We start from the raw sequence: 26,857 nt of genomic DNA, 5'->3' as shown, positions 1-26,857 counted from the left end.
GAATTGGAAATTAAATAATTTCCCTCATTTTTTTAATAAAATCAAACAAATAAAAAAGAAATTTTACTCTTGGTTATATTAATTTAAACAACACATTTTTCTATTTAAAAACACTTACTTTATTTCCTATCAATTTTAAGCTAACTTGAATCCAGCTAGAGTTGGAAAAAATATTATAGCTTTTAAGTGAATTGAAGTTTGAGGTGAATTTTACTTTTATATTGCTTTTGAAAAAAAAGGTACTAAATATGTTAACACGATGTTTAATGAACACTGAAAATTAGTTTGAGTCTTGCAACTGAAATCTAAACATACCCTAGTTTTATTCATGTTCCAATTAAAGTTAAAAGAATTAAAAAAATATTTATACTTTGTAAATATTTTTTTCCATCTCAATTCATGTATAAACAACCCACAGTTTGATATTGAAAATAGTAAAGTTAGTTTTATTAGCTGAATCCTATTACAATGCACAGTTTGACATTTCCCCCTTTTTTACAACAATAAACTGCATATAAAAATGCGAATAGAATAATTCAATTATCCACCATGCATCAGTCTAGATCCACGTGACAAAATTTGACAAAGTAAAAAAATGAAGAACCGATCAAATTTTCGATTTGAGCTTAAGCAAAACACATGGCACGTCACTGATGAGGTACGAATCAGTCTAAATTTCAGTGAGTCATCAGCCAGAGGCCAGATGGTTGCTAGACATGCAACTCTGCAAGTGCTTGCAGAGACTTTACATTTGGAGACCTTGTGCTACACATCACAGATCCTCTGCAATTTTTTTTGAACGAACTGCATCAATCTCATCCGTTAAAATTACTATATTTCTAAACTAACAATTTTTTTTTAAAGCTGGCGTCACTTAAATTTAGCGCCTTTATGTGCAATAAGTTTCAGAACGACATCAGTTTAGACTTGTAACATGAAACACATATATGGGTTGCCGCAAACTACTTTAGAATACAAACAAAAGGAATTAAACTGAGGAGGAAAAATTTCTTCATACAGAACTAATAAGCAAACTGTGAAAAGAGAACCGTGTTTAAACATACATAAAGTAAACCACAGCATTCAACCTCAAGAAAGATTAACGAAAACAAACAATGACATTTTAATAAAAAGGGGGAGGGAGGGGAGAAATGTAATTCGGACTCGAATGAGTGAAATGAAACACCCAGTTATTTTAATAAGGAACCACCATATAGAATAAAACACTGATACTTAAGCACTTGGCACACTCTATAAGCCAATTTGGATAAAGTTCTCAAATACACCTATAGAAGAAATAAAATAAATCAAACTTCTCTTAACTCAATTTAACAATTTATAAAGTAAGATAAGAGAATTTAGAAAAAGGTTGAAGTGCAAATTATAAGTTAATTTTAAGTTTTAACTACAACAGGAACTTGATTCTTTTTTTTTCTTCTCCTGTAACTGATATTTGAGAAGTTTATTATAACAGCCTCTTTCTTCTCTACTCTCTACCCAACGATATTTCCTACTTTTCCTACTTGTTATTGCTATCATAGATTCATAATGAAAATAAAGCTAATATGTGTTTCAAAAAGAATAGACAAAGAAGGTGACAGTCATGAAGAAGAAAAGAAATTAGTGAATGACCATGATTATATATGACAGTCACTGGAAACATTGTGGAAGCTATGTGATAGGGCCATAATAAGCAGCCCCGAAATGTGTTTCTCCTTTTCCTGCAGGAGATGAAGTATAGATTGGCTAAAAGCACAGGTCAATTGAAATTGTAGAAGAGTAGGATTATACCAAAAGGCTTGCATATAAGAGGTAAATGTCAGGCATCGAAGCAAATTAAGTTTCTTTTGGTTGAGAATGATGTTACAAACTTGCACTCGTCTTGGTGCTGTATGTGTATCATATTACCAAGAAAACAACGAAAACTTCTTCCAGAGTCAAGTAAAATATGTAAAAAACTCAAAACCAGATAACAAAATTGAAGGTTGTGAGAGGCATCCCAAAGTTGCCATGATTTAGGGTCTAGCTGGCAAGATGTAGCAATCAATGTTGTTGGATGGACAATACCAGATCCAGTTTCATAACATAATAGCTAGTCCAATTGTTATCATTTTATTCCAGTATATTGTCATAAATCTTGAGTTCTCAAAAAATGACTGGTGGATTTTAAGAAAATGCTTCATACTTGAGTCAAGACTTTTTTGTTTCTTCTGAGTCAGTATGTCTCCAGGGGTTGAGAGCTTGTCTAACTGCCTGAGCCTCCGGCGAATTCTCCCAGGCACGCTTTTCTGACTCCAAAACAGTTACTTTGTCATCTGTACAAATACAATAAAAGGCAAGGAAAAATTGAAACAAAATCAAAATTTTATAAAGTCAAAATCCTTTAATGAAAAACAATCATGGGGGTTATCGCAATACTTAGGAAAACAATTATTAAACTCTCTTGATATGCAAAATATTGTGTTTATTGGGCAACTTGGCCAAAACAAATAATGTGAAAGACATGTATAACAGAGTACACGTTATTTTCTAAATTTCATTCTCATTGGAAGAACATGATGCTTCACAAAAATCAATACTCACTAAATTAGAATGAAAAATCAATATACTAATCTAACAAACCAAAATCAACAACATGCTAGAACTAGACAACTCAAAAGGCCACATCTTTTTCTTTTTCTTATTTTAATCTGCAAAATGGTAGTTGTTAATATGTTTATTAGAGGAGTATTCAAACCCACAACCTATCTCACTCTCCCTTCCATTTTTACCAGCAAGCCAACCTTACACCTCCTAAAAAGGTCATATCATATTAACAATAATGCAAAATTATAATAAATTTTAGAAACCATCTTATAAAATGGAAAATCAAGAAAATGGTAATGCAGGGCAAGAGAAGTTAGAGAATAAGAAAGGAAAGTTCTCACACAGAAGCCAGTTTTGATCATGAACACCTCCATAGAAGCCCCAACCAAAGCAGATACAATCCCAATCTTCAAGTACCAATCAAGAAACTTCATTTTCAACTGAACAAAATGGAAATAATGATTATTGGAGTTAAAATCTGAATACACAACTGGTTAATTGCAAATTCAACACCAGTTCTAATCTAACAGAACTCTAGAAATAGTTAAACTTATAGCTACCTGTTTAAGTACAAACTTATTGTGAAAGACTACCATCACAACTAATGCATAATTCAATTCTAGAAGCATTTGAAATAACTACAGCCAAATAAGGAGCAAATTGAAGGAAGCAGAGGACACATTGTGATTCTGAAAAATCTAACACATTAAACACTGGAATTTATATCAACAAAAGATTTTTCACCAAAAGACAAGGGAATAGACAATTAGTCAAGATCCGCAAGATTAAAAACCTAAATTCTACGCTGCTCAATGCTGTTTATCAAATCAACATTGAATTCAACTCAAAGCTCGACCCAAAAGAAAGTAATCACTAGCTGCCCAAAACTGTTTAAAATAAGAAATAACCCAGTGCACACATATTCCCATGTATTTCGAGATTTTCCCACACAAACATCAAAGTGCAGGGGATTCCAGTTAAGTTCCCTCTTTCATTTTCTTAGGTTACTAAAAAACCAAAAGATAATACAAAGAGATAGAGAGGAAAAACTAACAGTATTTTTATTTTTGTTCTGAAGAAGGAAGTGTAAAGTTGGAATCGCCGAAGGGAGGAGACTCAGAAATGGTCAGGGTTGGACAGGGAAAGAATGAAAGGAAAAAAAAATGTTTTTTTTTTACGAAACTGAAATTTTTTTTTGCATACCTTACCCCTATTATGCTTTTTTGTAATTTAGGCATGGCCTGGGAAAAATGATCATGAACAATGCATTTTTCTTATTTTTCTAGATCCTTTGTGAATTTAGTAATAATTTTTTTGATTGTGATTGATTGCATAATAAGAAGAATAAAAGAATGAATTTAATTCAACAGATATTATTTTATTGAGTTCTAACAAACTGCATTTTTTATTATCTCTTACAAATTTTTTCAACAATAAAATAAAATCAAATTTAAATTTAATTTTTAAATTAAGAAACTAACTTGGTAGTTATATAATTAAATATTTTATTTTAGATTCATTTATTTTATGTAATATTCAGGTCTTAGATTAAGATCTTTACCATACCATGTTAATAGATTCTAATAAACAATAATGTTTGTTATAGGATCAAGTCTAAAATTTAAGACATCTATGGGAGTCTTATATTGAGAATTCTCTTATAGATGAAAACAAGTAAAATTTACTATGAGTACATACCAGATTCATTAATGCAAGTGTAAATTAATATTGTATATTTTTTTACATTGAAATGTATTCTCTTTTTCTCATCTACAAGGATTCATGCAAGAGGGGTTTAAAACTTTTTACTATTGTACCAAAAAGATTTTAATTATTATTCATCACACACACACTATATAAATATGCACATATATACACACACTCATATATATATATATAATTAATTAAGTTATTAAAAAAATAAAATTTTGAAACTATGTCTGACTATAGATAAAATAATATTTATAAATAATTTTATTACATATTGAAAATCTATTAAAGTCATTTAAAAATAATACTTATAGTTATTTGAATTACTAGATAGAGTTTTAATTTAATTTCATGGTTTAATGATGTTGAAGAATATACATATACATTGCAAATTTTGGTTAATTTTTTAGAAAACTAATAATTTATTTTTTGAAATCTCTATAAAAATTAAATAAAAACAAAACAAACCTTCCTTATCGTTTTGTGTTTTGTACCTGGGCTTTATTCGGGCTGGCCTTTGGAGCCCTAAGTTTGTATCCCGAACCCAAAACACAAGAATATGGAAAGATACCGTGAGATCTCAGCCGTTAACTAACCAAACTAAAAACAAACATCTACCAGGACACGTAACCGATCCTCGTGAAACCCTTTCCTCCAATAAGAACCCATTTCTTATCCCTATATATATTTTCACTCTTCCTTCCCCTCACTCATTGCATCACAATTCGCTCCCTCTTCCACCCTCGAAATCGCAACAACTTTGTTTTTAGTCTATCATTTCACCGATGGCGCCCGCAAAGGCCGAGAAGAAGCCTGCAGAGAAGAAGCCGGCAGAAAAGGCTCCGGCGGAGAAGAAGCCAAAGGCAGAGAAGAAGATATCGAAGGAGGGCGGTAGCGACAAGAAGAAGAAGCGCGTGAAGAAGAGTGTTGAGACCTATAAGATCTACATCTTCAAGGTCCTCAAGCAGGTTCATCCTGATATCGGCATTTCCAGCAAGGCCATGGGAATCATGAACAGTTTCATCAATGACAACTTCGAGAAACTCGCACAGGAAGCTTCTCGTTTGGCGAGATACAACAAGAAACCTACAATCACCTCAAGGGAGATCCAGACTGCTGTGCGCCTTGTGCTCCCTGGTGAACTTGCCAAACACGCTGTTTCTGAAGGCACTAAGGCTGTTACCAAATTTACCAGTTCTTAGGTTTTTTAAGCGGCTGTGTTGAGGATGAGGATCTAGGGTTTCATGGGGATCCCTGTTTTTTTGGTTTTTAGTGTGTAGATGTAATGATCTGAACTGTTTTTAATGGAAGCTTAACTTTGAATAATTGTGTATATGCATGAATTTAATTTGATTTCCTTTTGTTGCATTGAAGATGATTCGGTGAGGAATGTGTGTTTGGCGGTGTCGATTTGATTGTTAGTACTTAATTAGATTTTTTGTTTGGTGAATTGTCGGTTTGTGTTTGTCATGAGTATTACTAGTTCTATTTTTGCTATTGGCTCTTCAAATCCTTAAATTTATTTATATTATTTTTAGCACTATTTTTGCTATTGTCATTAATTTATGTATATGTTTAAGGTATTTTTTAAATGTAAATGGGTTGCTTAGTGGGCTTATTAAAATTTTCAGGTTTTTGTTGCCAGAGGTCTCTGTTTTATTTTCTTTTATAGTGTTAGATTATTTTTTCTTGCACTTTTAGGTTTTAGGGATTAGAGTGTTAAGTTGATTTAAGTTGAGTGGATTGGATTGGAGAGTGTAAAGTTGAGTGGATTGGAAGAGGGAAAAGTTGAGGTGAGAGTGAAAAAAAAAGTGTATTTGGATTATGGTATGTTAAAGTAGATGGGTGAATAAAGTTTATTGAGATGTGATGTTTATAAGAGTATTTTAAATATGATAAATTGTAAGATCACAAATTTATTTTTAGATATAAAAAATTATTATTTTTGTGTTTATTTTAATTAATTAAAATAATTTAAAATTTTATTTATAAAAAAATAAATATAAATTAAAATAAATAATTAAATATAATTATAAATATAAGTAGAATTTTATTAATTTAAATTAATTCTATTACATTTTATTTTATTAATTTAAATTAATTTTATTTTTTAATTTAATTTATTTAGATTATTTTAATATTATTTATAATTCTTTAAATTATTTATGTTATATATATATACAAAATTATTATTAATAATAATTTTATTAATATTATTGTATGAAGGGTTTATGGTGTTTTTATCGCATTTTACTGATAATCCTAAATATTCTCAACTTTCTATTTATTTTTATTTTTAATTTCTCCCTTTCATAGAATTAAATAAGGTGACACTCATTCATTTTCAATCTCCATCACTCCCACAGCAAATACACACTTAGACTCTGTTTGGATTAAGGAGGGGATGTGTGAGGATATGAGAGAGTGAATGTGTGAGGATGTGTGAGGAAAGTGTGAAGAAAGTGAGAGTGTTTAGATTGAGGTATGTTAAGGTGGATGTGTGAAGAAAGTTTATGCGAGTTTGTGAATAATGTGATGGTTATGAGGGAATTTTAGATTTTTTAAAGATGTGAAATGTTACTTTACAGATTAACCCTTGCCTATTAAAAAAATTAATAATAAAATGAGTTGTTTTTGTTTAAAAATGAAAAACTTTCACACATTTCGTAGATTTAAAAATTATAATTAGAAAAATATATGTTAAATGTAAATATATATAATATAAAAACTATAATTAGAAAAAAAATATGTATTCAACAAATTAAATAAAAACACAACTTCAAGTAATAAAATTGAAAAATAAATCAAATCTTATATAAATAAAAAATATTATTTTTTAATATTAAAAACTCTCTAGAAATGAAAAATAAAAAATACTACAACAACAAAAATATAACGTAATTAACAATAAAAAAAAATTTCATAAAAAATTATAATAAAATAAATTATAACTCATAAACATAATAATTATATATAAAAATATATTAATATAATTATAACAAAATAAAAACAGGATTTCAAATAATTTCTTTAAATATTAAACATATACTATAAAATTAAAAAATAAATAACATCTTATATGAATAAAAAATTAATATTTTTTAATATTAAAAAATCTCACAATACAACAATCTAAAATATACAACAGTAACAAAAATATAACTTAATTAATCATAGAAAAGGATTTCATAAAAAATTATAATAAAAAATAAGGATAAAAAAGTATTAGTAGTATAATCTGATATAGTTCAATAATTAATTATTATTATTTTGTTTTATTAAATATTTGTGTTAGTTAAATTTATTTAATAACTAATATTTATAATAAAGTGTAATTTTCATTAATAAATTATGTAAAAATACGTCAGTTTCTAATGAATAATTTAAGTTAGAATAAAATTATTTTAAGTGATGGATATTTTTAGGGATTTTTTTTGTATTAAATAAATTAAATATTTAGTATAAAATAAAATGAAAAATGTTTAGTATAACCTTTTGGTGATGACCATGATCCAACCCAGGTAATATTTTCAATTTTAATTAGATATAATATATTCTTTTTTTTAAAAAAAAAACTAAATTCAACCACATTTAATAAAATATCTGATTAGAACTTGAAAAATACATATCACCTGATCTACTCTAATAACTAATATATAAATGAAATATTTTATTTAACTATATTTTTTTTACACTAATTTATAATATTTTACAAAATAATAAACAAACTTAAAACTTCCTTAAAATTTATTATGATTTGTTTCTTCATTTTAAATATTATATATATATATATATATATATATATATTTATTTTAAACATTGTACAATAAATTTTTTAAAATACTAATACATTCAAATGAAGCATTGTGATACATTCAAATGAGGGTAAATTTGGAAATAAGGGATGCTGACATGACTTTCCCTCTACATCTCTTCATTTTGAGGGGAGATGATATTTATTGTTCACAGGTATATCCTCTCATTCACTTCCTGCACATCCCTTGATCCAAACCATGGATATCCACTCACATCCTTCCTCTTGAACAGTACATCCATGATAGCAAACAGGGGGTTAGAGCGTCTTATAACATTCCATATTTATTGAACTAGCAAAAATATTATTTTATTAATATTTTTTTTTTTATTTTGAGGTAATCTAATTTATTTTTTATGGCAGATTTTTCCTGTATCATACCAATTAAGACTAATTAATACTGCACTCAATAATATTATTTGAAAAATTTTATTTATCCTTAATGATATAAAACTTTGTTTTCATTGATGTACCCAACAAGACTGCATTTGCACCCAACGACACTAAGAAGTTACTGGAGAAGTGAGCGCCATCATTACACTATTGCCACGGTTGCAATTCACTACACCACCATCACTTCCATTCCAAACGCACACCAAAATAATATGTAGCATTTCAAAAAAGATAAGGGCTTCAAATGCATACCACCATAAACACAACACTCTTTTATAGCATTTAAAAAAAAAAATAGAGGCAAGTACATATTTTAAATGATATCATGCAGGCAGAAACAACCATTTTTTATTATAAAAAGGTATTTAATTCAGTGTATGTGCCTAATACTAAGAGACACGGTAAGCCCATTTTTTTTGGATTACTTTTTTTCTTGATTTCTTAGGGTTTACAAGAAGGAAAGAAGGTATAATATAGGCTCCATACTTTCTTACGTCATTCTCATGAGTTTTTATATTCTAAAAATACATTTTTTTTAATATTTTGGATTACATAATTTAGAATTTTTTTTTTAAATTCAGAATTAGTTTCTGTAATTTGAAAGTCTTTTGTGATTAACTTCTAGATTACATAATCTGTAAGTCTTTTTTATACATAAGCTTAGCTTCCGGATGATGTAATTCAGAACCTTTTTTTTTTCCAGATATGTTATTAAGACAGCTTCTTCCTACACCTCCATGATTTCTTCGGGCACCTCCATAAAGTTTTAAAATGCCAAAATTATCCTTCAGTAAAAAGATCAAAATGAAAATATTGTTTGTCTGCTAGTGAAAAAAAGGAAGTTACTTCGTGTGGTGGGGTGCAGCCCTCGAGCTTGAGTGGCGGTGGTCCTTGAAGTGGTGCTGAAGGTGGTGCTTGAGAAGGTGGTTGAGGTGGTGCACGGTGGTAGGTGGTGTTGGCATTGGCACCGTTGGTGAGGTACATTCTCATTCTTCTGCCTTAAATAAATATTTCCGCATTAGTTAATCCGGTGGATCCACGGATCACACAATCTAGTGCTTAAGTAAAGCGTTTCGGATTAGATAACTTCTGTGCATATCGGATCCGGAACCTGCCAAAGTCATATTTTTGGATTGTGTAATCTAGTACCAAATGAACTATGGATTACACAATCCGAAAGTGATTTTAGAACTTTCAATATGCCTTACGTATTACGTAATCCGGTACTCATTTTGCTATATGAATTTTAATTACGCATTACACAATTTGGAAGACATTTGGAACATCAAACATGACTTACGAATTACATAATCCGGTAGTCATTTTGCTGTGAAAATTTTGACTTATGGATTACACAATCCGGAAGTCACCTGAAATGACTTATGGATTACGTAATCCAGAATTCATTATGTTGTTAAAATTTGACTTATGGATTATACAATCCGGAAGTCATGTTTAAGTTGTCAATTACAAAATCTTATGCTATTTTTGTTTTGCATATGTGAATTTATGGAAATTATAATAAAATGAAAATTTATGTTTTATGAATGAAGGTGTAAGTATGGAAGAATTAATGAATTTTGTGCATCAACATGGATTGTTTGAAGGGGACTATGAAATCCATTTTACAACAGATGAGGTGAATAAAATTTCATTTCATTTATTTTTATTGCATTATAATTTGAAGAATTGATTTTGTAATATTGTTAGAATAATTTTGTGTTGGTGTTTCCTTCGCGAGAAGACTTACTTGAATGGGTCTTTAGGGTTGGTTATGGACTTGGTTTTGTTATTGTCATTATTAGGTCTGACATAGCAAATGGTAAGCAAGGGAGAAAGACATATGTCTCGTTAGGCTGTGAAAGGGGGGGGGGGGGGTAGTTACAGAAAGTACAAGGATGGTTTGGAGGTTAGTGTAACTGGTACTCGAAAATGTGAATGTCCCTTTAAATTGCGAGGTAAACCTGTTGGAAAGGGTCAAGGTTGGGTACTTAAGGTAATATGTGGTACTCATAATCATGATATGTATGATACCTTAGTTGGTCATCCATATGCAGGCAGATTAAAAACGAATGAACATTCAATGCTTGTTGATATGACTAAAAACATGGTTAAGCCAGGTAACATTCTACGTACTTTGAAGGAGAATAATGAGGATAATATGACAACAATAAAGCAAATATACAATGCAAGATACTCGTACAAGAGATCAGTTAGAGAACCAATAACTGAATTACAACAGTTAATGATGTTGTTAGACCGTGACAACTATCTTCATTGGAGTACGTGTCATGAGTCTTCAAATATTGTTAGTGATATTTTTTGGACTCATCCTGATGCTATGAAACTCTTGAATGCATTTAACATTGTATTCTTAATGGATACAACTTACAAAACAAACAAATATCGATTGCCTTTGCTTGAGATTGTTGGTGTAACTTGTACATGTTTGTCCTTTTCTGCTGGTTTTGCATTTTTATCTAGCGAGAAAGAAAAGAACTTCATATGGGCATTACAAAAATTTAGAGGGTCACTTTTGACATCGCATGTGGGGCCTGAAGTCATTGTTTGTGATAAAGATCTTGCTTTGATGAATGCCATCAATATTGTGTTTCCTAAAACAATAAATCTTCTTTGTCGGTTTCACATCAATAAGTATGTTAAAGCAAAGTGTAAAATGTTGGTAGATTTTGTCGAGGCTTGGGAAGTTGTGATGGATTCATGGAAGACTATCATTGATTGTACAGAGATTGGTAAATTTGATGAGCTTGTGAAAATTTTTGAAAATATTTGTTCACCGTGGCCATTACTTTTTGAATATGTGAAGAACACCTGGATTATTTTGCACAAAGAAAAGTTTGTCAAGTGTTGGACAAATTTGTTAATGCATTTGGGAAATACAACATCAAACAGGTATATGAATGCCTTTACTTTGTTTAGAATGTGTATAACGTGTAATTGTTTTATTATGTTTTATACTTATACAGGGTTGAATAAGCTCATTGGTCTTTGAAACGAATATTACAAAATAGCATGGGAGACCTGTGCTCGTGTTGCGATGCTATTAAGCATGTTATTATACTTCAACACAACGAGATCAAGGCATCATTTCAAATTTGTCTACATGTGATAGGACACACATTCAATGTGCAATTGTATAAAATGTTGGTTAACTCTATATCTAAACATGCTTTAATTCTCATTGCTGAAGAGTTTGATCAGGTCAATGATGTGGGGATTGATAGTGAACGATGTGGATGTGTACTCAGACAGACTCATGAATTACCATGTGCTTGTCAGTTAGCCAGGTATGCTATGAGTGTCATTCCTTTTAATGAAGTTCATGTTATGTGGACGAGACTGAGTTTTTCAGGTTTATCTGAATGTGATTCATCATCTCGGTTGTCAATTCAACAAGAATGGGATGTGATTCTATCCCGGTTCGACGAGGTTGATATTTGTGGCAAAGTGATAATTAAAACAAGTTGTGTGAAATTGCCTATCCGAACATGACAACATTATGTGCACCACTTAATGTAGGTAAGACAAAAGGATCTCAAAAGAGTCAATCAAATAAATTTCAGTGGTCTACAAAACGCACCCCTTCATATTTTGAGCATGTAGATCGCATCCATTTTGTAAATGATAGTTCATCATCTTTGAAGACTTGTAAGGGAAAGGTTAAACACCAATGCAATTCCCATGCTTGATTAATTTCATCTGAAATGTCACCCTTATATTTTGGATGTAATAGATGTTAAAGCTGATGGACATTGTGGGTTTCGTGTTATTACCTCATTGTTGGGGATGGGTGAAGAGTCATGACCACTCATCAGAATGGATTTATTCAAAGAAATATCTCAGTGTAGACTGCTCCGTCATCTGTCACACTCCGGGTTAACTGTAGCGCTGCCTCCGTACTCTCATATGCGTCAGTGCCTTCAGTGACCTGACGACAATCTATCATGCGCTGGAGGATACTGACAATGTGCCTAAATATACCCTGCACCAATTTCAAAATAAATTAAACTTGTCAAATATATTGTTTAATCACATAACAATAAAAAAACTTACCGCCTGTGCACTCTCATCTTGAGATGAATGACCTGCCTGCTCAACATTTGGACTACGAAGGCGACGACGTTGTACAACACTGGGTCGATCTCCAAGTTCACCTCTGCGAATGTATGGGTGTGATACCGTCCTAAACCAAGACATGTATTCAGGAACACATGCAGATGGACTAGAAGCAACTCTCAAACCTATCACCACATGGTGATCAAACTGCAACCACCTTTGATCAATGACATGTGCACCTGGAGCCTCAGCCGTCATCGGTGATGGTGAAATTCTCTGCTCGTACCCAAATTGGCGCAAAACACGCTCGGGCATATGTCTATGTGATAAGCTTCCCAATCGCAAGTGACCCGAGAATCAATAAATGGTCTCAAATGGTTTGCTCAATCTATGGTCCTCATACGGAGTTCAGATGATGTCATCATGTGTTACCCCATCCAACTGCACCTGCACATCATTAACTGCGCAAATCTGATGGGCAACAATATATCGTGCTGCCCGTCGGTGTACCTCGTCTTATGAGAGATTAATATCTCTTCTTCCCATGCCCGAGAAGTGCTCATAAATCCATGCCTACGTAATTCAATCATATTAATTATAAAATATTTAATACAAAACATTATGGAATATAACATGTGATTGCTAATTATTTGTATGGTTTCATACCTGAACCAGTGTCGCATAACTGGCCAACTGCTTCGTGTTAAAATAAGATGCATCCCCCAACTGCTCATATAGATATGTAAGTATTGCTGCTCCCCATGCATATCCATGACACATATGTAGATTGTTGAATAACAATAAGTACAATATAGATATAGAGGTGGCACTTTTTTCTGCAAAAATAGTGCATCCAAGCAGATGCAACAAGTAAGCCATGGCAGCACACTCCCAAGCCTCCTGAGCGCAAATTCCTCATATATATCTCGAAGCCAACTCAATCGTACGTGGACGCCTCGACACTGCCTCATCTCAGCCTTCCCCCGAGTCTCATCCACCCCTAGTAACTCAGCTAAAATTGTTGCAGCTTCGTTGTACTCTAAGGGCACAAATGTTGGGAATTGACCCAAAATGGGGAGGTGTAAAAGAGATGACACATCATCAAGTGTGATGGTCATCTCACCTACGGGAAGGTGGAAAAAGTTTGTCTCCCGATGCCACCTTTCGACAAAGGCTGAAATCAATCCCTTGTCACCCACTTCATAACTTATATTGCACAAACTAAACAATCCAAAATTTTGTACAAGTAGCTTAATATTAGCATGAGGCATCCCAAATTTACGTAATTTCCTACCGTGAGATACCAATTTAAGTTCTCCCCGATCCTAATATAAATTTTGTATATATTAAATATAATTAAATAAATTTAAAAAATAATTAATAAAGATAATTTAATTGAAGGTTTTTTCGTTCTTACCTCACCCTCCCAAAGCTTAACAGCAACATGGTCAGCAAAATTTACTAGTAAAGACATATCAGAAGGTCCTCCAGGAAACCCTTCTCCCTGGTCTACTTGGTCATCATTTTGTAATCCTTATTCATTGTCATTATCAATATGAACATCATCATCAATCCTTTCCTCGACACCACCTCGGTCTCTTCTACGGACGGATGTCGTCGGTCTTATGCGATCATGATCCTGAGATCCACCACCTCTAGTTTTAGCCATATCTATCCACAACACAATTTGAATTTCAATTATTTACAAATAATAAATAATATAATCATGAATTTGTGTACATAATATAAAATGTATAAAAGTTTTTAACAAGTGGGTTGGAAACTAAATACATAACAAAAACGCAAAATCACAAAAATGCAAACTTTGTAAGAACACTACCGGATTACATAATCCGAAACACACATAATGTAAACCTAAACCGGATTACGTAATCTGGAATTACTAAAATACCTAAACCGGATTACCTAATTCGGAATTACTTAAATAACCTAAACCGGATTAAGTAATCCGATATTACTTTACATTCTCAACTATACCGGATTACATAATTCGGTGCCTATTATGAAAAAATGCAGAGTACCGGATTACACAACAAACGGATTACAATATCGGATTACACAGCAGCAGGTTTCAAAAGCAATGCAAAATCAGGAAAATTCAACTTATTAACCTGTGAAGAGGGCACTTTGGATGTGTGAGTGATAAAGAATGTGGGATTTAGAGAAATTTGAGAGATGAAGAGAAAGAAACCTTCGAATGGGGGTGTGGAGCGACACCGCTGGAAGGGAACAGAAAGAAGAGGCACGAAGGTGAAAGTGAAGGTTAGGTAGGTTAAAGGTTAAAAGTATATTAAAATATTATTTTAATTTTTTAATATTTTTACTGAAGGGTATATTAGTAAATGTGCTTTTAGTATGGGATGGGAGAAGAAGTCATGGAGGTGCAGGAAGAAGTTGTTTGTTATTAACTTCCGGATTACATAATCCATAGGCTTATTTCAAACCAAAAAAGAGTTTCAGATTTTATAAATCTAAAGAACACTTCAAGATCCAAAAACATCTTTCGAATTATGTATGAGGGTGGCACAAAAGGGATAAAATGATATTTTCACATTTAGTATGGAGGTATAGGAAGAAAGAGCCATAATAGTATATTGGGTGGCAATGCGGGTTGGCCCGTCCCGTATAAGGTTGGGCAGCAGGTCTGTGGACCAGTCCGCATAAAAAATATATATATTTTTTTTAAATAATTTTTGAAATAAAATTTTTGAAATAATTTTAAATTTATTTTATTTAGATACATTAGGTAAATAAATGGTCTCATAATATTATTTTCACAAAATATTTTTAAAATGTAAAATATGAAACTACATAAAAAAAAATATAAAAATAAAAAAAAAATTATATTTTAAAATTATGCAGATTATATAGGTCAATCCGTCTCCCCCGCACTTAACCCGCGCAAACGACAAATTATCAAGAATGAACCTAAACAAACAACGGATGAAAATCAGCAACCCGTCCATATTTCTTTCAACCGACCGCGGGCTAATCTGTACAACCCGAGGTTTGATAATTTTTTCACTATAAACTATATCAAATGATAACTTTTCAGAACTGGAGCTCATCATGATTGGTCTTAACTTAGTACAAACAAAAATAATAAGCTAGTGTTTTGTTAAGAAATAAAGGGATTAGAATAAGGTATACTGCAGTAGTAGAGGTTCAAAACAGTTTTGGGGCAGAAGTGAATTACAATAACTTTTAGGCCTTCCTGCAAAATACCAATTTAAATTTCTACCCTATCATCTTTTAATTTTTCAAAATTATCCTTAAATTTAAAAATCTAAAAATTCAAAAGATACAATTAAAAACTCAAAATTTTATTTAAAAAATATAAATTTAGAATAAAAATATATATTTTATAGAAATCAAAAATATAAAATTTGTATAAATATATTTTAAATTTTTAAAATTTAGGAATGTGTTACAAAAATCCAAATAATATTATAAGAAAATTTCAAAAATATTTTTCTTCTCCACATTTTTTATTTAAAGTCATTTTTCTCATCTCACATAAACATTTTCGTCATCTAACATAATCGCGTGCTGGTGTAGTAAGAATTTTGCCAATGTTTTGTTTGGTTAACCGAAAAAAAAAATGACAATATGACGAGATTAATATATATTGATTTTATATTCTTATAATAAATAAAAAAATAGTTTAATTATTCAATAAATTTACTTATTTAATAATTTAACTTTTCTATGGTTATTGACAAAGCTGTGAAATAAATAAAAAGGTTGAATTATCTGTACCAGAGATTGAAAGTTGGGGTTTGACAGGGTAATAGGTCTAAAAAAACGCAACGTGTAGGTCTAGATTTGTTCTGACCAATCCAAAACAGGACCTTTCCTATTCCCTCCAAGCTAGCACCAACTATAAATACTGCTTCATCTTTCTTCCTAACACATTATATCTTTACGCGTTTTTTCCTCTACAATACAATAATTCTCTCCAAACAATTAAGCTTTCAACCACCTTTCAATCTCCTTCCTCTCTGCATCCATCTCTAATCGAATGTTCTTGCAGTTGAAATCGCACAGAGCCTTTCGGATTTCGGTGTAAGAATTAGGGTTTCCACGATGCCTTCGCTCCCCTTTGGACTACTCCTTATATGCCATTTCGTTCCTTCCTTGGCCATGCTCCACGCTGGATCCTCCACTCGTCGTCTCAAACATCTTGAGAAAAGTGATCGGCGTTGTAGTCTTAGTTAACATCACCACTTTTTCTTCCTCCCTTTTCTCTCTTCTGTTTTTCTTCCTTTCTCATATTTTCTTCCTCGATCTCCTGTTCGCGAAATTGTGGATCGAACCGTTGTTTCCCTTGCTGTTGTGTTGACTTCAAAGACCGTGAAAATTTTGCAGCTGTAAACGCCGTTGATTTAGGTATATGATTTGAATTTCATGAAAACTGGCTGATGGAAAAATAGTGATGCTTATAGGGTCGTCTTATTTGCTTTTGTATTCCGATTGTCTCGTGTATGCTCATTTGAAAATATCTACATAATATAATATAAAATCATTACCTCATTTTCACTGCATTTAAATAGTAGTTTAAATTTTAAATTGGTCGTTTCTGGTTATGTTTATAGTAACAATGTTTTGGGCCGATTGAATTGATGGAAACATGGAATCTTCTTAGTGTTTACGTATTTCATATTTTAATGATAATTTCACTACTATTTCTGAATTAGTCATCATACCATCATAAGCTGTGGGACTGGTAAATTTATCTGGAAATCTTTACAGGTTGATTCGTCTCCATTATCAATATAGTTCCTTATTCTATTGTTGCTACTTCATTGTTACAGCTAATATTTACCCCATGATATTGATTAATTTCCTTTTTTAGCTCTTTGATTTCTTGGCACTCATGAGGACAAAGTATGTTTGGAATGGTTTCCTTGGTAATGCTTGTGTATGTAGATTATTGGTGGTGTTTTTTTTTATTATTATTCATCAATTTTTTTTGTCTGGTTGTTACTTGTAGTGCCTAATACAATTGATGGCCACGCCTGCTACTGTTAGTGTTGTGAATGAGTACGTCATAAGTAAGCTTGAAGGTACCTTTATTGAGTCACTGCATGTACAAGATGCTCAAAAGTTGGAACATGCATCCGAGGTGGATAGTATTGATATTTTTTACGTGGAGGAGAATTTGTGCCGAGATTTTGAACCGCAAGAAACCAAATTAGAGATTAAGTGCTTGAATGAGTGTTCAACGATTCCTTATCCTGACATGATTCTGCCTTCGAGCTCTTCTGACGAGGAGGCAGATAAATCACTCTCTAAGCAATCTCCTCGGCATAACTACTCGTGCTCGGTATCTTTGGAAGTAAGTTCTTAATGTTTTAATTTCAGCATGTATTTTTATTCAATGAAGAAACAGAAGGGTTTGTTCCGATTTCTGTTGTATGCTCATTTTAAGGGTAGTGACGTTTAAGCTGAGTTGTTGCTTGCGTGTTCCGGTGTATGGCATCAGTTTTTTGGTGTATTATATGCTGTGCATCTATGCAGACATTTTTAGTTATTTAGCACTTTGCAAATTGTGTAACTACTATTCGTAATAATTCCTCTTTCATGATTTTATTTATTTTTCATTGCAATGGTAGCTAGAACATTGTGGCTTCTTAGTACGTTGCTTACTGTAGTTTATCTAAGATTTCCAACCCAAAATAGGACTGCACAGAATTGTTCTCTGTGCTTAAGATTTTGGGCTAGGGTTTGGGGCTTCTTTATTCATAAAGTTTAGATGTTTTTATTTGGGGGGAAACGTTGGTAGGTGTAATTTATAGGTTGATATATTGAAAGTGTGTAGGAGCATAATAGCGGATGTGTATTTTGACTTGTGTGATAGAGTCGATGCTGCACTATGGCCTTAGGCATATATTATTGGCATCTATTCTTATAAGCACTTTTTTTTTTCTTATTGATTTCCATTTTTTCTGTTCTATACACCACAGGCTCCTCCAAAACTTGTATCTGCCATGAAGGGTAGCCGTGAAAAAGAGGGGGGATCTCAAACTAAATTGACTGTGAAATGGGCCCCTGATGTGTATGATCCGTTACCTACATTGTCATCACATACTGTTAAAAACAAGAAACAGCAGAAAGCCAGGGTCAGGAAGAGTGAAAAGAAAAATGGAAAGAAGAGCCAGAAGGTAATCAATTACTCTAGAAGAAGCAGCAGCAGCAGCAAAGACAAACAGTATCGAAACAGGTGGCTGCATTCTGGTGATGAGTTGTTTGAAGCTTCCACTGAAGTAGATGATCTTAAAGTTGCTGATCATGATTCCTACTGTGCAACTAGCTACTTAAAAGCATCAGTTACAAAGGTGCACTGGCCTATTGGAGAAGTATCGAGTGTAACACGATCGATTGTATCAAGTATCGAGACTGCATGAATACATTTCTGTTTTGTTGTATGATGAAATAGATTGACCAAGAAGAAGTACGATGCTATATCCTTTTTGTTAACTAATTAGGGTTCTAGGTTAACATTGCTGGAAGGATCTTTAAACGGCTGATATTTTTACATCACTATTATCGGCATACTTAGCTTCTGTTTTCAGAGGCCACATGCTCCACAGCCATTGCTTTCATTTACCAATCAGGAATTACGAGATATTATATGCCTCAACATTTTGGTATTCAATTCTAGTCATCCACTGAAATTAATGTGATGAATAAACGAAGCCAAGAAACTTCATTGCCTCATTGCAGACGGCAGGGAACTCTCCAACTTCAGTCATCTAAAAAACTTATTCTAGAGTATATTTTTAAAGGAAGTGAAGATGTATTTTGTGCAAGAGCTTAATTTTGTATACTTTTATCTGAATAATATCCAATTTTATTTTTAAATAGGCCAGCAGTCAAAACTACAAAACAAAAGGTTCAAAATTCAAAATCAAATCTAAAAGATCATCCAAGCTAATACCGTATATTTCAAAATCAAATCTCTAAAAATGAAATCAATATTAAAAAGTCTTAAATAATATCTAACTTCATTAGGATTTTCATTTGGTTATGTTGTGTACTCAGCATTTATTTTAACGTAATCATAACTTAAATCACAGCCCCATGCTTGTCCACGTCCAGGTCCATTGCCTGTCAATAGGAAATGAACATCAATCAGTATATATGTGGGTATTAATTCCATATTTGATTAAAAAAGAAAACAGTTTACCGTTAGGGATATAACTTACCGACTGATATTTGAATTCTCACAGTGTCGTGAGTCTCCCCTGCTTTTCTGAGATAACTACTTGCCGCGTGCCTGCCACGATTACAAGCTTTAAGAGATTTGTATAATGAAGCACAGCACACATGCAAGCATGGCCAGATTGACAAAGAAGATCTCTTATATATAAAAAAATCTCATAAAAATGTTCATGATCAGCTATTAGTTGGATGGATACAATCAGATTTTTTCTAGCTATAAGAATCATTTTAGCAACTAAAATTGAATATTAAATTAAAAATACTATTTTGACAAAAAAAGGGATGACAAACTAATAATAGCTGGCAGTGATAAAACTCAATTCTTACACCGATCTCTTGCTACAAAATCCTAAATGCTAGTGTTTCATGGAAAAAAATGAGAACCTAAAATGTTATTCTACTCGGCTTTCATTCTTGAGTTTTTTATTATGTGAACATATTAATAATTTGACTGGATGATTCACGTTCAAGAAAAGTGAAACCCTTCCACAACATCAGAAATTGTACATTTACTAACTGGTATTGGGGGAAAAAGTGTTCGTTTTTTTTAACTAATTTGTCAGTGCAAGAAAAATAACCAAAAAAAGAAGTCCTACAAAAGAAGTCCTACCGGTCAAATAATTGTGGTTCCCCACCATCCATCAATAAAATGTCTCCCAGCTCTACCCTAAGTAAATCTTGATGGAATGAAACCCCTGAGTAACCAGCTGCAGCAGCAATCCGACCCCAATTGGGGTCTCTACCATAAATAGCAGCCTGATGAAACATTATGTTAGAAAACTATACTTTGCCAGATTGAAAAGGTAAAATAATTCTTTAGTTCAACCATCATGCCTTTACAAGTGAAGATGATGCAACTGAACGTGCAACTTTTGCAGCTTCAGCTTCACTGTTTGCTCCAGTTACACTGACCTGCAAAATAAGATGGAATTGATGATAAATAACAATATAAAGCAAGATAAGTCCACATTTTCATTAAGAGCTACGTCAAAATCAAAACACAGCTACCAAATCATACAGAAAAATAGACAAGTGCCCACGCATTACATCAGTAGCATGGCTTATTTATCTTACTATAAAAAGTAATAGCAGATGTACGGAAAAAGGAATGGGCCTCTCTTTCTCTTGTTAGCCTCCCTTTTGCAATAGTGGATGCTGCCATCTCTATCTCTCTCACTTCATCGTTCAACTACTGATCTTATGTCGTCGCCACTGTCATCAGGGGGATTGATTTGCAATTTTAGGGTCTATTTTCTAATTACTGCTGTCATTCATTGGCTCTATCCTAATATGGTCTCAAAGATAAATCCATTTAATGATAGTTGGCTCTATCCAAACAGTCTCATAGATCCACAATGGAAGAAGTGGTAATTAACTTTACAAGTTGAAACACTTTCCATATTGGTCTCCAACGTGAAAAAAGCTTAGTCAAATCCTGCATTTTTATTCATTAGTAACATTTTTAAATTGATGAGGTTCTTTGGAAACAAGGAGGGCAGGATGAAACGTATCACCAGTGCTCTTAAAGAGTAAAGATGTTTTCAATCAAGATTCATGCACAGACAGAAACATTAATACTGGATGTGTAAAAGAACACAGACAGCAGCATTAAACCAACAGTGATGCTGCACAAATATCCTTGACAACAAAAAAAGCATACCTCAATGAGGCATGTTGCTCCTTCTCCATCCCAAGCTATTGATTTGGCAAGACCTTGCATTACCTGGAAATAACAAGCAATTCAAAACTTCACATTCGCTGACAGATCACTTTGAAGAATAAATTACATGTTTCATGTAAATAATGGAACAAGTTCTAAAAGGAAAAAAATTAAAACATCACATTTGCTGACAGATCACTTTTGAAGAAAAAAATTAAATGCTTCAAGTAAATCATGGAATGGAACAAGATCTACAGGAAAGAAAGAATCATAAAAAGGAAAATTCAGCCATTTTTGCAGGCCTTTTTCTTGAATGAACGGGAGCAGGGACCTACTTTATTATTTATGTTAGAATAATTTATCTTGGTTATATAACTTAACTTGCTTAGATAGGTTAAGTAGTCTGTCTGTCCTAAAAAGCTGTTTTGCTTATTAGCATTAATTACCTAGACATAGTTTTTTTTTTCTTATAGCTCACGGTATTCCTGATGTAATTTTCCTCTATAAATAACAAGGATCAGCAAAGAGATAATCAATCTCTTAAGTTCTTTTTTAATATTTTCAGTCTTAAGTACTTACAGGAAAAAGGAACGGTGATTATGCAACATTTCCCCATACGTATTATTGAATATCTAATACCAAATGGAGTGTGACACTACCTCCAGCACAATGGTCATAGTACTTCATTTGCCAGTTCTACTAGAAAGGAAAAGCTTCCAGCAAAAGTTAAGTACATGACTATATTAACTTGTTCAAAGGAAAAGAATAAAAATATTAGATGAAAAAATAGTGATGAAACTGTACAAGGTGAACTTTACCGCATCTAGGCATGCCTGAAGTTGAATAGCTTCATCACTGTCCAGAGAAGATATGCAGGATAGCCCAGACAACCCACTAGCCAAAGCAATTACAGTGTCATTAGTACTAGTATCTCCATCTACCTGTGGCAGAACAAAGTAAAAAGAAACATAAGAAACAATTACAATCCAAAAAATGGGGGCAAAAGCTTTGGAGATAACATGGCATCACCTTGTAAGAGACAAATATATTAAATTTTGCGAATAATTTTTTGCAACATACAACACTAGTTTCAATTGTGAAATTATAGCCATCTGTTTTTGCATTTTAATTTAGGGAAAATAATGAAAATAAATTAACTGAATTCTTTATATCCAGAAAAGGTGAGAAAAACACATACAGTTATCTGGTTGAAACTTCGGCTTACAGCAACCTGCACCATCTTTCTCCAAACAGCATAGCTTACCCGAGCATCAGTTGTTATTACCTAGGGTAGATATAGTTCAAGGAATGAACTGGATAATCTGTATATTCCAAATAAGAAAGAAGCATCAAATAAGACATACCCCGAGCATGGTAGCCATATTTGGGTGGATCATTCCAGAACCTTTTGCCATTCCACCAACTCTGATCTTAGTTCCTCCAACCTAACCAACGCACAACAATAATTAGAATAAGATTATTGCGCTTTTTGTCACTCTTCAAATTAGCAAATAGAATTTGGGAATTAACCAGACACGTCTCACAAATTAATTCCCAAACGCCAAGAGCTGAGGTTTCTGTCTTAGAAATTAGAGACTCATTGAATTATGGTAAGCTATCATATACATATCAATGTAGAAATCTCCAAAACAGTCAAATTGTTGGTTCTTTTCCCATTAACCCTATAACTTTCGGGCTGCTGAAAGCTGCCGACCCTATACATATCCACAACTAATCAATTGAACAAGGCAATCTTATGATTTATACATGCTAATGTCAAATGTGTGTATTTATCAATATATATGTATATGTGCTTAATAAACAATCAAGGTTTAATTTCTTATTTGGTCCCTACACATGCATAATTCTATGTTTTAATCTCTGTACTAAAACTTACTCTTTTTAGTTATACACATACACTTTTTAATCCATTTTAGTCCTTAGTGTCCAAAGTTTTGGGAACTAAAACAAATTAAGTGTATGTGTTAATAATGAGTTAAAAATGTATGTCGAGAGACTAAAATGAGTAGTTTGTAAGCATAGAGACTAGAATGTAAAGATTGTGTCTGCATATGAACCAAATGAGTAATTAAAATAAAATATGAACTAGTTGTGTCAATTTAAAACAAGTGAGCAAATAGTAACAAGTAATACCAGAGACTCAATTGCCACACTCTTGCTAACAAGATCTGTTGTAGTGATTGCCACTGCTGCAGAGTCTGCCCTGTACGTAAGCTAATAAGATTTGATAATAAATTATTGAATGAAGGAAAATGGGACACAGCAAGTGTTGTTCAGAACTATATACTTTTCAAAGAATAATAAACCAAAATGGTGAAAGAAGGAAACCAAAAAGAAAACTAAATGAATCCAAAGGTCATTTAATGACCACTGAAAAAATGTGAGTTTCTTGACATGATTGTATGTCAAATATAAAAATTAAAAGAAATATTAAATCACAAAAACGCAGGAATTACCCCTCAACTGAAGATGACAGTGCATTCACTAGGGTGGGAAGTGAGTTTATAAATGCTCCCTGCAAATAAAACAAGTATATAAATCAATAAACTTTTCAACTGGCTTGTGCAGAATTTTGTGAATGCTTAGTCCATTTAACAGAAAGCAATATCCAAAGGACACAAGCAAACGTGATATAAAACCAATATGCAGTCTCTGCATTTACCTTCTTTATTCGTTGACCAATTACACCAGTCGACTCAACTAATACTTCTTCTGGCTTTATTTTCAGCAGCTACAATCAAGAACATTTACAGCAAAGACTAAGAAAAAACCCCTTGGCCAAGAACCACATAACCAAAAGCAGTTTAACACAATGAAAGGATGGATACCTTAGCAAGGCTTTCCACACATTCTATTACATCCTGGTAACCTTCTTTTCCCTGAAGAAATGAAAAGCCTCAACCACTAATTTTAAATAACATTCCTGAATTCCCTTAAGTAACTACACTTCAGTAGACTATTTATTTAATACAGCCCACATGCACACAACAGAAAAAGGTTTTGATGACCTACCGTAGCTGCATTTGCTTGACCTGCATTAATCACCACGGCACGAGCCTGGAAGGTTGCAAAACTGATCAATTGGTAAGAATCAAGTTGAATTTCAAAAGCGTAACAATGCAAACACGTTACACTGCAGGAATCTTAGCCGAAGTATGTACAAACACCCATTCTCTTACACAAAAACCCATTCGTACACACAGAAATAGAGAATAAAAGAGATCACTGTACTTTTGTATTAGCTTTTATAGAAACTTTTAAATAACTTCTGAAAAATTTGAAGGGCAAAGGGAAATCTTAATTTATTAGTGAAACTTTATTTTTTATTCTCTTTTTTTCCTCTTAAACAATTATTTATGGTGGAATTTATCCACTGATAATTATAGACAATGAAACTGCTTATTGAGAAAACAACGTAGCACACACTAGGTAAAAAAAAAAGTCCCTTACTGTATTGGAAATATCTAACGTCCTTTTGCAGTACAACACGGGAGCAGCCGCAACCACGTTTGTAGTAAACGACCCTGAAAGAAATTCAATTCGATCACGTTCAGTTCACACCAAACGCAAAATTAGCATCTCTCAAAATCAACAAACGAACCTGCAGACACAGCATCAACATCGCACGTGACAAGCGCGAGATCGGGTTTTTCTCCTTTAGCACGTAAACCTCCGTATATTCCCGCAGCTTTGAACCCATCCGCAGCAGTAACTCCACCAGGGATCTGATCGAATGTTTAAAATGAAACACTCAGATACGAATAAACAAAACAGAGTAAAATATTTCCACTGCAAGCTACAATAACAAAATATTAATATCTTAACAACGTGGCTTCCTAAGAAAAAATTGCCGGTGGTTAGAAAGAGACCTGGTTCCAAGGTCCTTCGGGTAGAAAAATTGGAGCGGCCGGTATGCTGTTCTCAGTGGTTGAAACAGCACGAATACTCGTATGGCGCATGGAGGAGTTAAACGCCTGCAGAAGAGGTTAATTGAAAAATGTGTTTTCTCAGCGAGTCTAGGAAATATATACATTGAAGAGAAACGACCGAACAGGCATCGATGATCAGAAGAACGAGGAGAGAGAGAGAGATAGAGAGAGAGAGAGAGAGAGTGAAGAGTGACCTTCGTGTTTGGGGAAGATGCGAAGTGAAAGTGCAGAAAAAGGTGCTGAGGAATGCAGGAATACATTTTTGTTGTGTGAAGTAATGTTTTAGGGTTTAAGCGGTTTGATTTTGATGAGGAACTGTATGTAGCTAAGACTCCAGTTTGGAGATGCAGAGGATCTCCACTGCAGCGGGTAAAATAGATTTCAGACTGAATCTTCTAAGAAAAACTTCTATTCTTCAATTTTAAAATTAAACATGTTGAAGTGATATGATAATTTTAAAATTATTTCTTATTTTATTTTAATATAATAATTAAATCATTTTTAAAAATATAAGACTGCAAATTAAAAATATGAAAATATAAAGCTTGTAAAGCTTTTTGCATTAAAGTAAAAAATTTGAAAAAAATTAAAAATAATATAATAAGATATGAATAAAATCTCAGAAAATCTGTAATGCTTATGAGAAGTGAAAGTGTTTCGTGTTTTGTTTGGAATAGGATGAATTTGAGGGAGTAAATTTAAGATAATTTTAAGAAAAAATAGAAAGAAAGTGAGATTATTTAAATTAAAATAAATAAAATAAAAATTTAAAAATTGTAAATAATGTTATGAGTACTATTGAAATTATATTTTAATTAATTAATACAAATATTAATTTACAAAATTATTTTTATATTTATTTTAAAAAAAAATTAATTCACTTATTTTATTGATTGAAATATTATTTTTATAATGTATTAACCCTAAACTTTAAATTCTAAAAAAATAAAAATCATATAAAATTTGATAAAAATTATTTAAATATTTATAATTATAAATATTTAATAAATAAAAATTTATATTAAATAACATTATTATTTTTATTTTTATTTTTTTATAATTAATATAATTATTATATAAAAAAATTATTATTAAAAATATATTTATTTATTATTATTTATAGTTATAATTTACTATATATAATATGATTAATTATGTTATTTTATAATAATTACTTTTTTATAATTTTAGTTATATTCATTATATTTAAATTGTTATCCTATTTTAAATAAATTTAATAATAATTTAAGTTTAAAATAAAAACAAGTAAATTATTAATATATATATATATATAAATAAAAGTTTCTTCGTGATCCTTACCTAAAACACTTGAAGAAAGTTTAACATATAAATATATATATGTTTCTTCGTGATTCTTACCTAAAACACGTAAAGAAAGTTTAACACGTGTAACTGTGTCGT

The 26,857-nt window shown here is 32.1% G+C and overlaps 6 protein-coding genes and 1 long non-coding RNA gene across 7 annotated transcripts; 3 read left to right on the top strand and 4 right to left on the bottom strand.

The window, feature by feature from the left end:
• Positions 1 to 370: 370 nt before the first annotated feature.
• Positions 371 to 1,724, bottom strand: LOC137829501 (uncharacterized). The gene is made up of 2 exons (XR_011084024.1): positions 1,633 to 1,724; positions 371 to 783 (listed from the first exon to the last, which is right to left on the bottom strand). It is a non-coding gene; the product is annotated as an uncharacterized lncRNA (long non-coding RNA).
• Positions 1,725 to 1,785: 61 nt separating this feature from the next.
• On the bottom strand, positions 1,786 to 4,807 carry LOC137829500 (uncharacterized). The gene is made up of 3 exons (XM_068636307.1): positions 4,791 to 4,807; positions 2,930 to 3,026; positions 1,786 to 2,315 (listed from the first exon to the last, which is right to left on the bottom strand). The coding sequence occupies exons 2-3, from the start codon at positions 3,018 to 3,020 to the stop codon at positions 2,191 to 2,193; spliced, it is 216 nt and encodes a 71-aa protein (XP_068492408.1). The 5' UTR covers positions 3,021 to 3,026; positions 4,791 to 4,807; the 3' UTR covers positions 1,786 to 2,190.
• Positions 4,808 to 4,995: 188 nt separating this feature from the next.
• On the top strand, positions 4,996 to 5,622 carry LOC137829499 (probable histone H2B.3). The gene has a single exon (XM_068636306.1). It carries the CDS (start codon positions 5,082 to 5,084, stop codon positions 5,496 to 5,498), a length of 417 nt encoding a protein of 138 aa, XP_068492407.1. The 5' UTR covers positions 4,996 to 5,081; the 3' UTR covers positions 5,499 to 5,622.
• A 4,988-nt stretch (positions 5,623 to 10,610) lies between these two features.
• LOC137829332 (protein FAR1-RELATED SEQUENCE 5-like) lies at positions 10,611 to 12,016 on the top strand. Its single transcript, XM_068636141.1, has 2 exons — positions 10,611 to 11,256; positions 11,715 to 12,016. The coding sequence occupies exons 1-2, from the start codon at positions 10,611 to 10,613 to the stop codon at positions 12,014 to 12,016; spliced, it is 948 nt and encodes a 315-aa protein (XP_068492242.1).
• A 972-nt stretch (positions 12,017 to 12,988) lies between these two features.
• LOC137829331 (protein MAIN-LIKE 1-like) lies at positions 12,989 to 14,249 on the bottom strand. The gene is made up of 5 exons (XM_068636140.1): positions 14,171 to 14,249; positions 13,998 to 14,113; positions 13,470 to 13,905; positions 13,247 to 13,416; positions 12,989 to 13,027 (listed from the first exon to the last, which is right to left on the bottom strand). The coding sequence occupies exons 1-5, from the start codon at positions 14,247 to 14,249 to the stop codon at positions 12,989 to 12,991; spliced, it is 840 nt and encodes a 279-aa protein (XP_068492241.1).
• A 2,152-nt stretch (positions 14,250 to 16,401) lies between these two features.
• LOC137829498 (uncharacterized) lies at positions 16,402 to 19,259 on the top strand. Its single transcript, XM_068636305.1, has 3 exons — positions 16,402 to 16,990; positions 17,595 to 17,939; positions 18,568 to 19,259. The coding sequence occupies exons 2-3, from the start codon at positions 17,610 to 17,612 to the stop codon at positions 19,006 to 19,008; spliced, it is 771 nt and encodes a 256-aa protein (XP_068492406.1). The 5' UTR covers positions 16,402 to 16,990; positions 17,595 to 17,609; the 3' UTR covers positions 19,009 to 19,259.
• Positions 19,260 to 19,431: 172 nt separating this feature from the next.
• On the bottom strand, positions 19,432 to 25,858 carry LOC137829497 (arginine biosynthesis bifunctional protein ArgJ, chloroplastic). The gene is made up of 17 exons (XM_068636303.1): positions 25,630 to 25,858; positions 25,376 to 25,480; positions 25,108 to 25,231; positions 24,957 to 25,030; positions 24,519 to 24,563; positions 24,335 to 24,385; positions 24,169 to 24,237; positions 23,963 to 24,021; positions 23,640 to 23,709; positions 22,850 to 22,930; positions 22,684 to 22,770; positions 22,304 to 22,426; positions 21,486 to 21,548; positions 20,660 to 20,737; positions 20,436 to 20,581; positions 19,810 to 19,880; positions 19,432 to 19,711 (listed from the first exon to the last, which is right to left on the bottom strand). The coding sequence occupies exons 1-17, from the start codon at positions 25,693 to 25,695 to the stop codon at positions 19,629 to 19,631; spliced, it is 1,395 nt and encodes a 464-aa protein (XP_068492404.1). The 5' UTR covers positions 25,696 to 25,858; the 3' UTR covers positions 19,432 to 19,628.
• Between the last annotated feature and the right edge of the window lie 999 nt (positions 25,859 to 26,857).

The sequence above is a fragment of the Phaseolus vulgaris genome, chromosome 7 (assembly GCF_000499845.2).
Source record: "Phaseolus vulgaris cultivar G19833 chromosome 7, P. vulgaris v2.0, whole genome shotgun sequence".
In the NCBI taxonomy this organism is placed as follows: Eukaryota; Viridiplantae; Streptophyta; class Magnoliopsida; order Fabales; family Fabaceae; genus Phaseolus; species Phaseolus vulgaris.
Note: the sequence above shows the minus strand (reverse complement) of the source record. Positions and strands in the feature narration are given on the sequence as shown.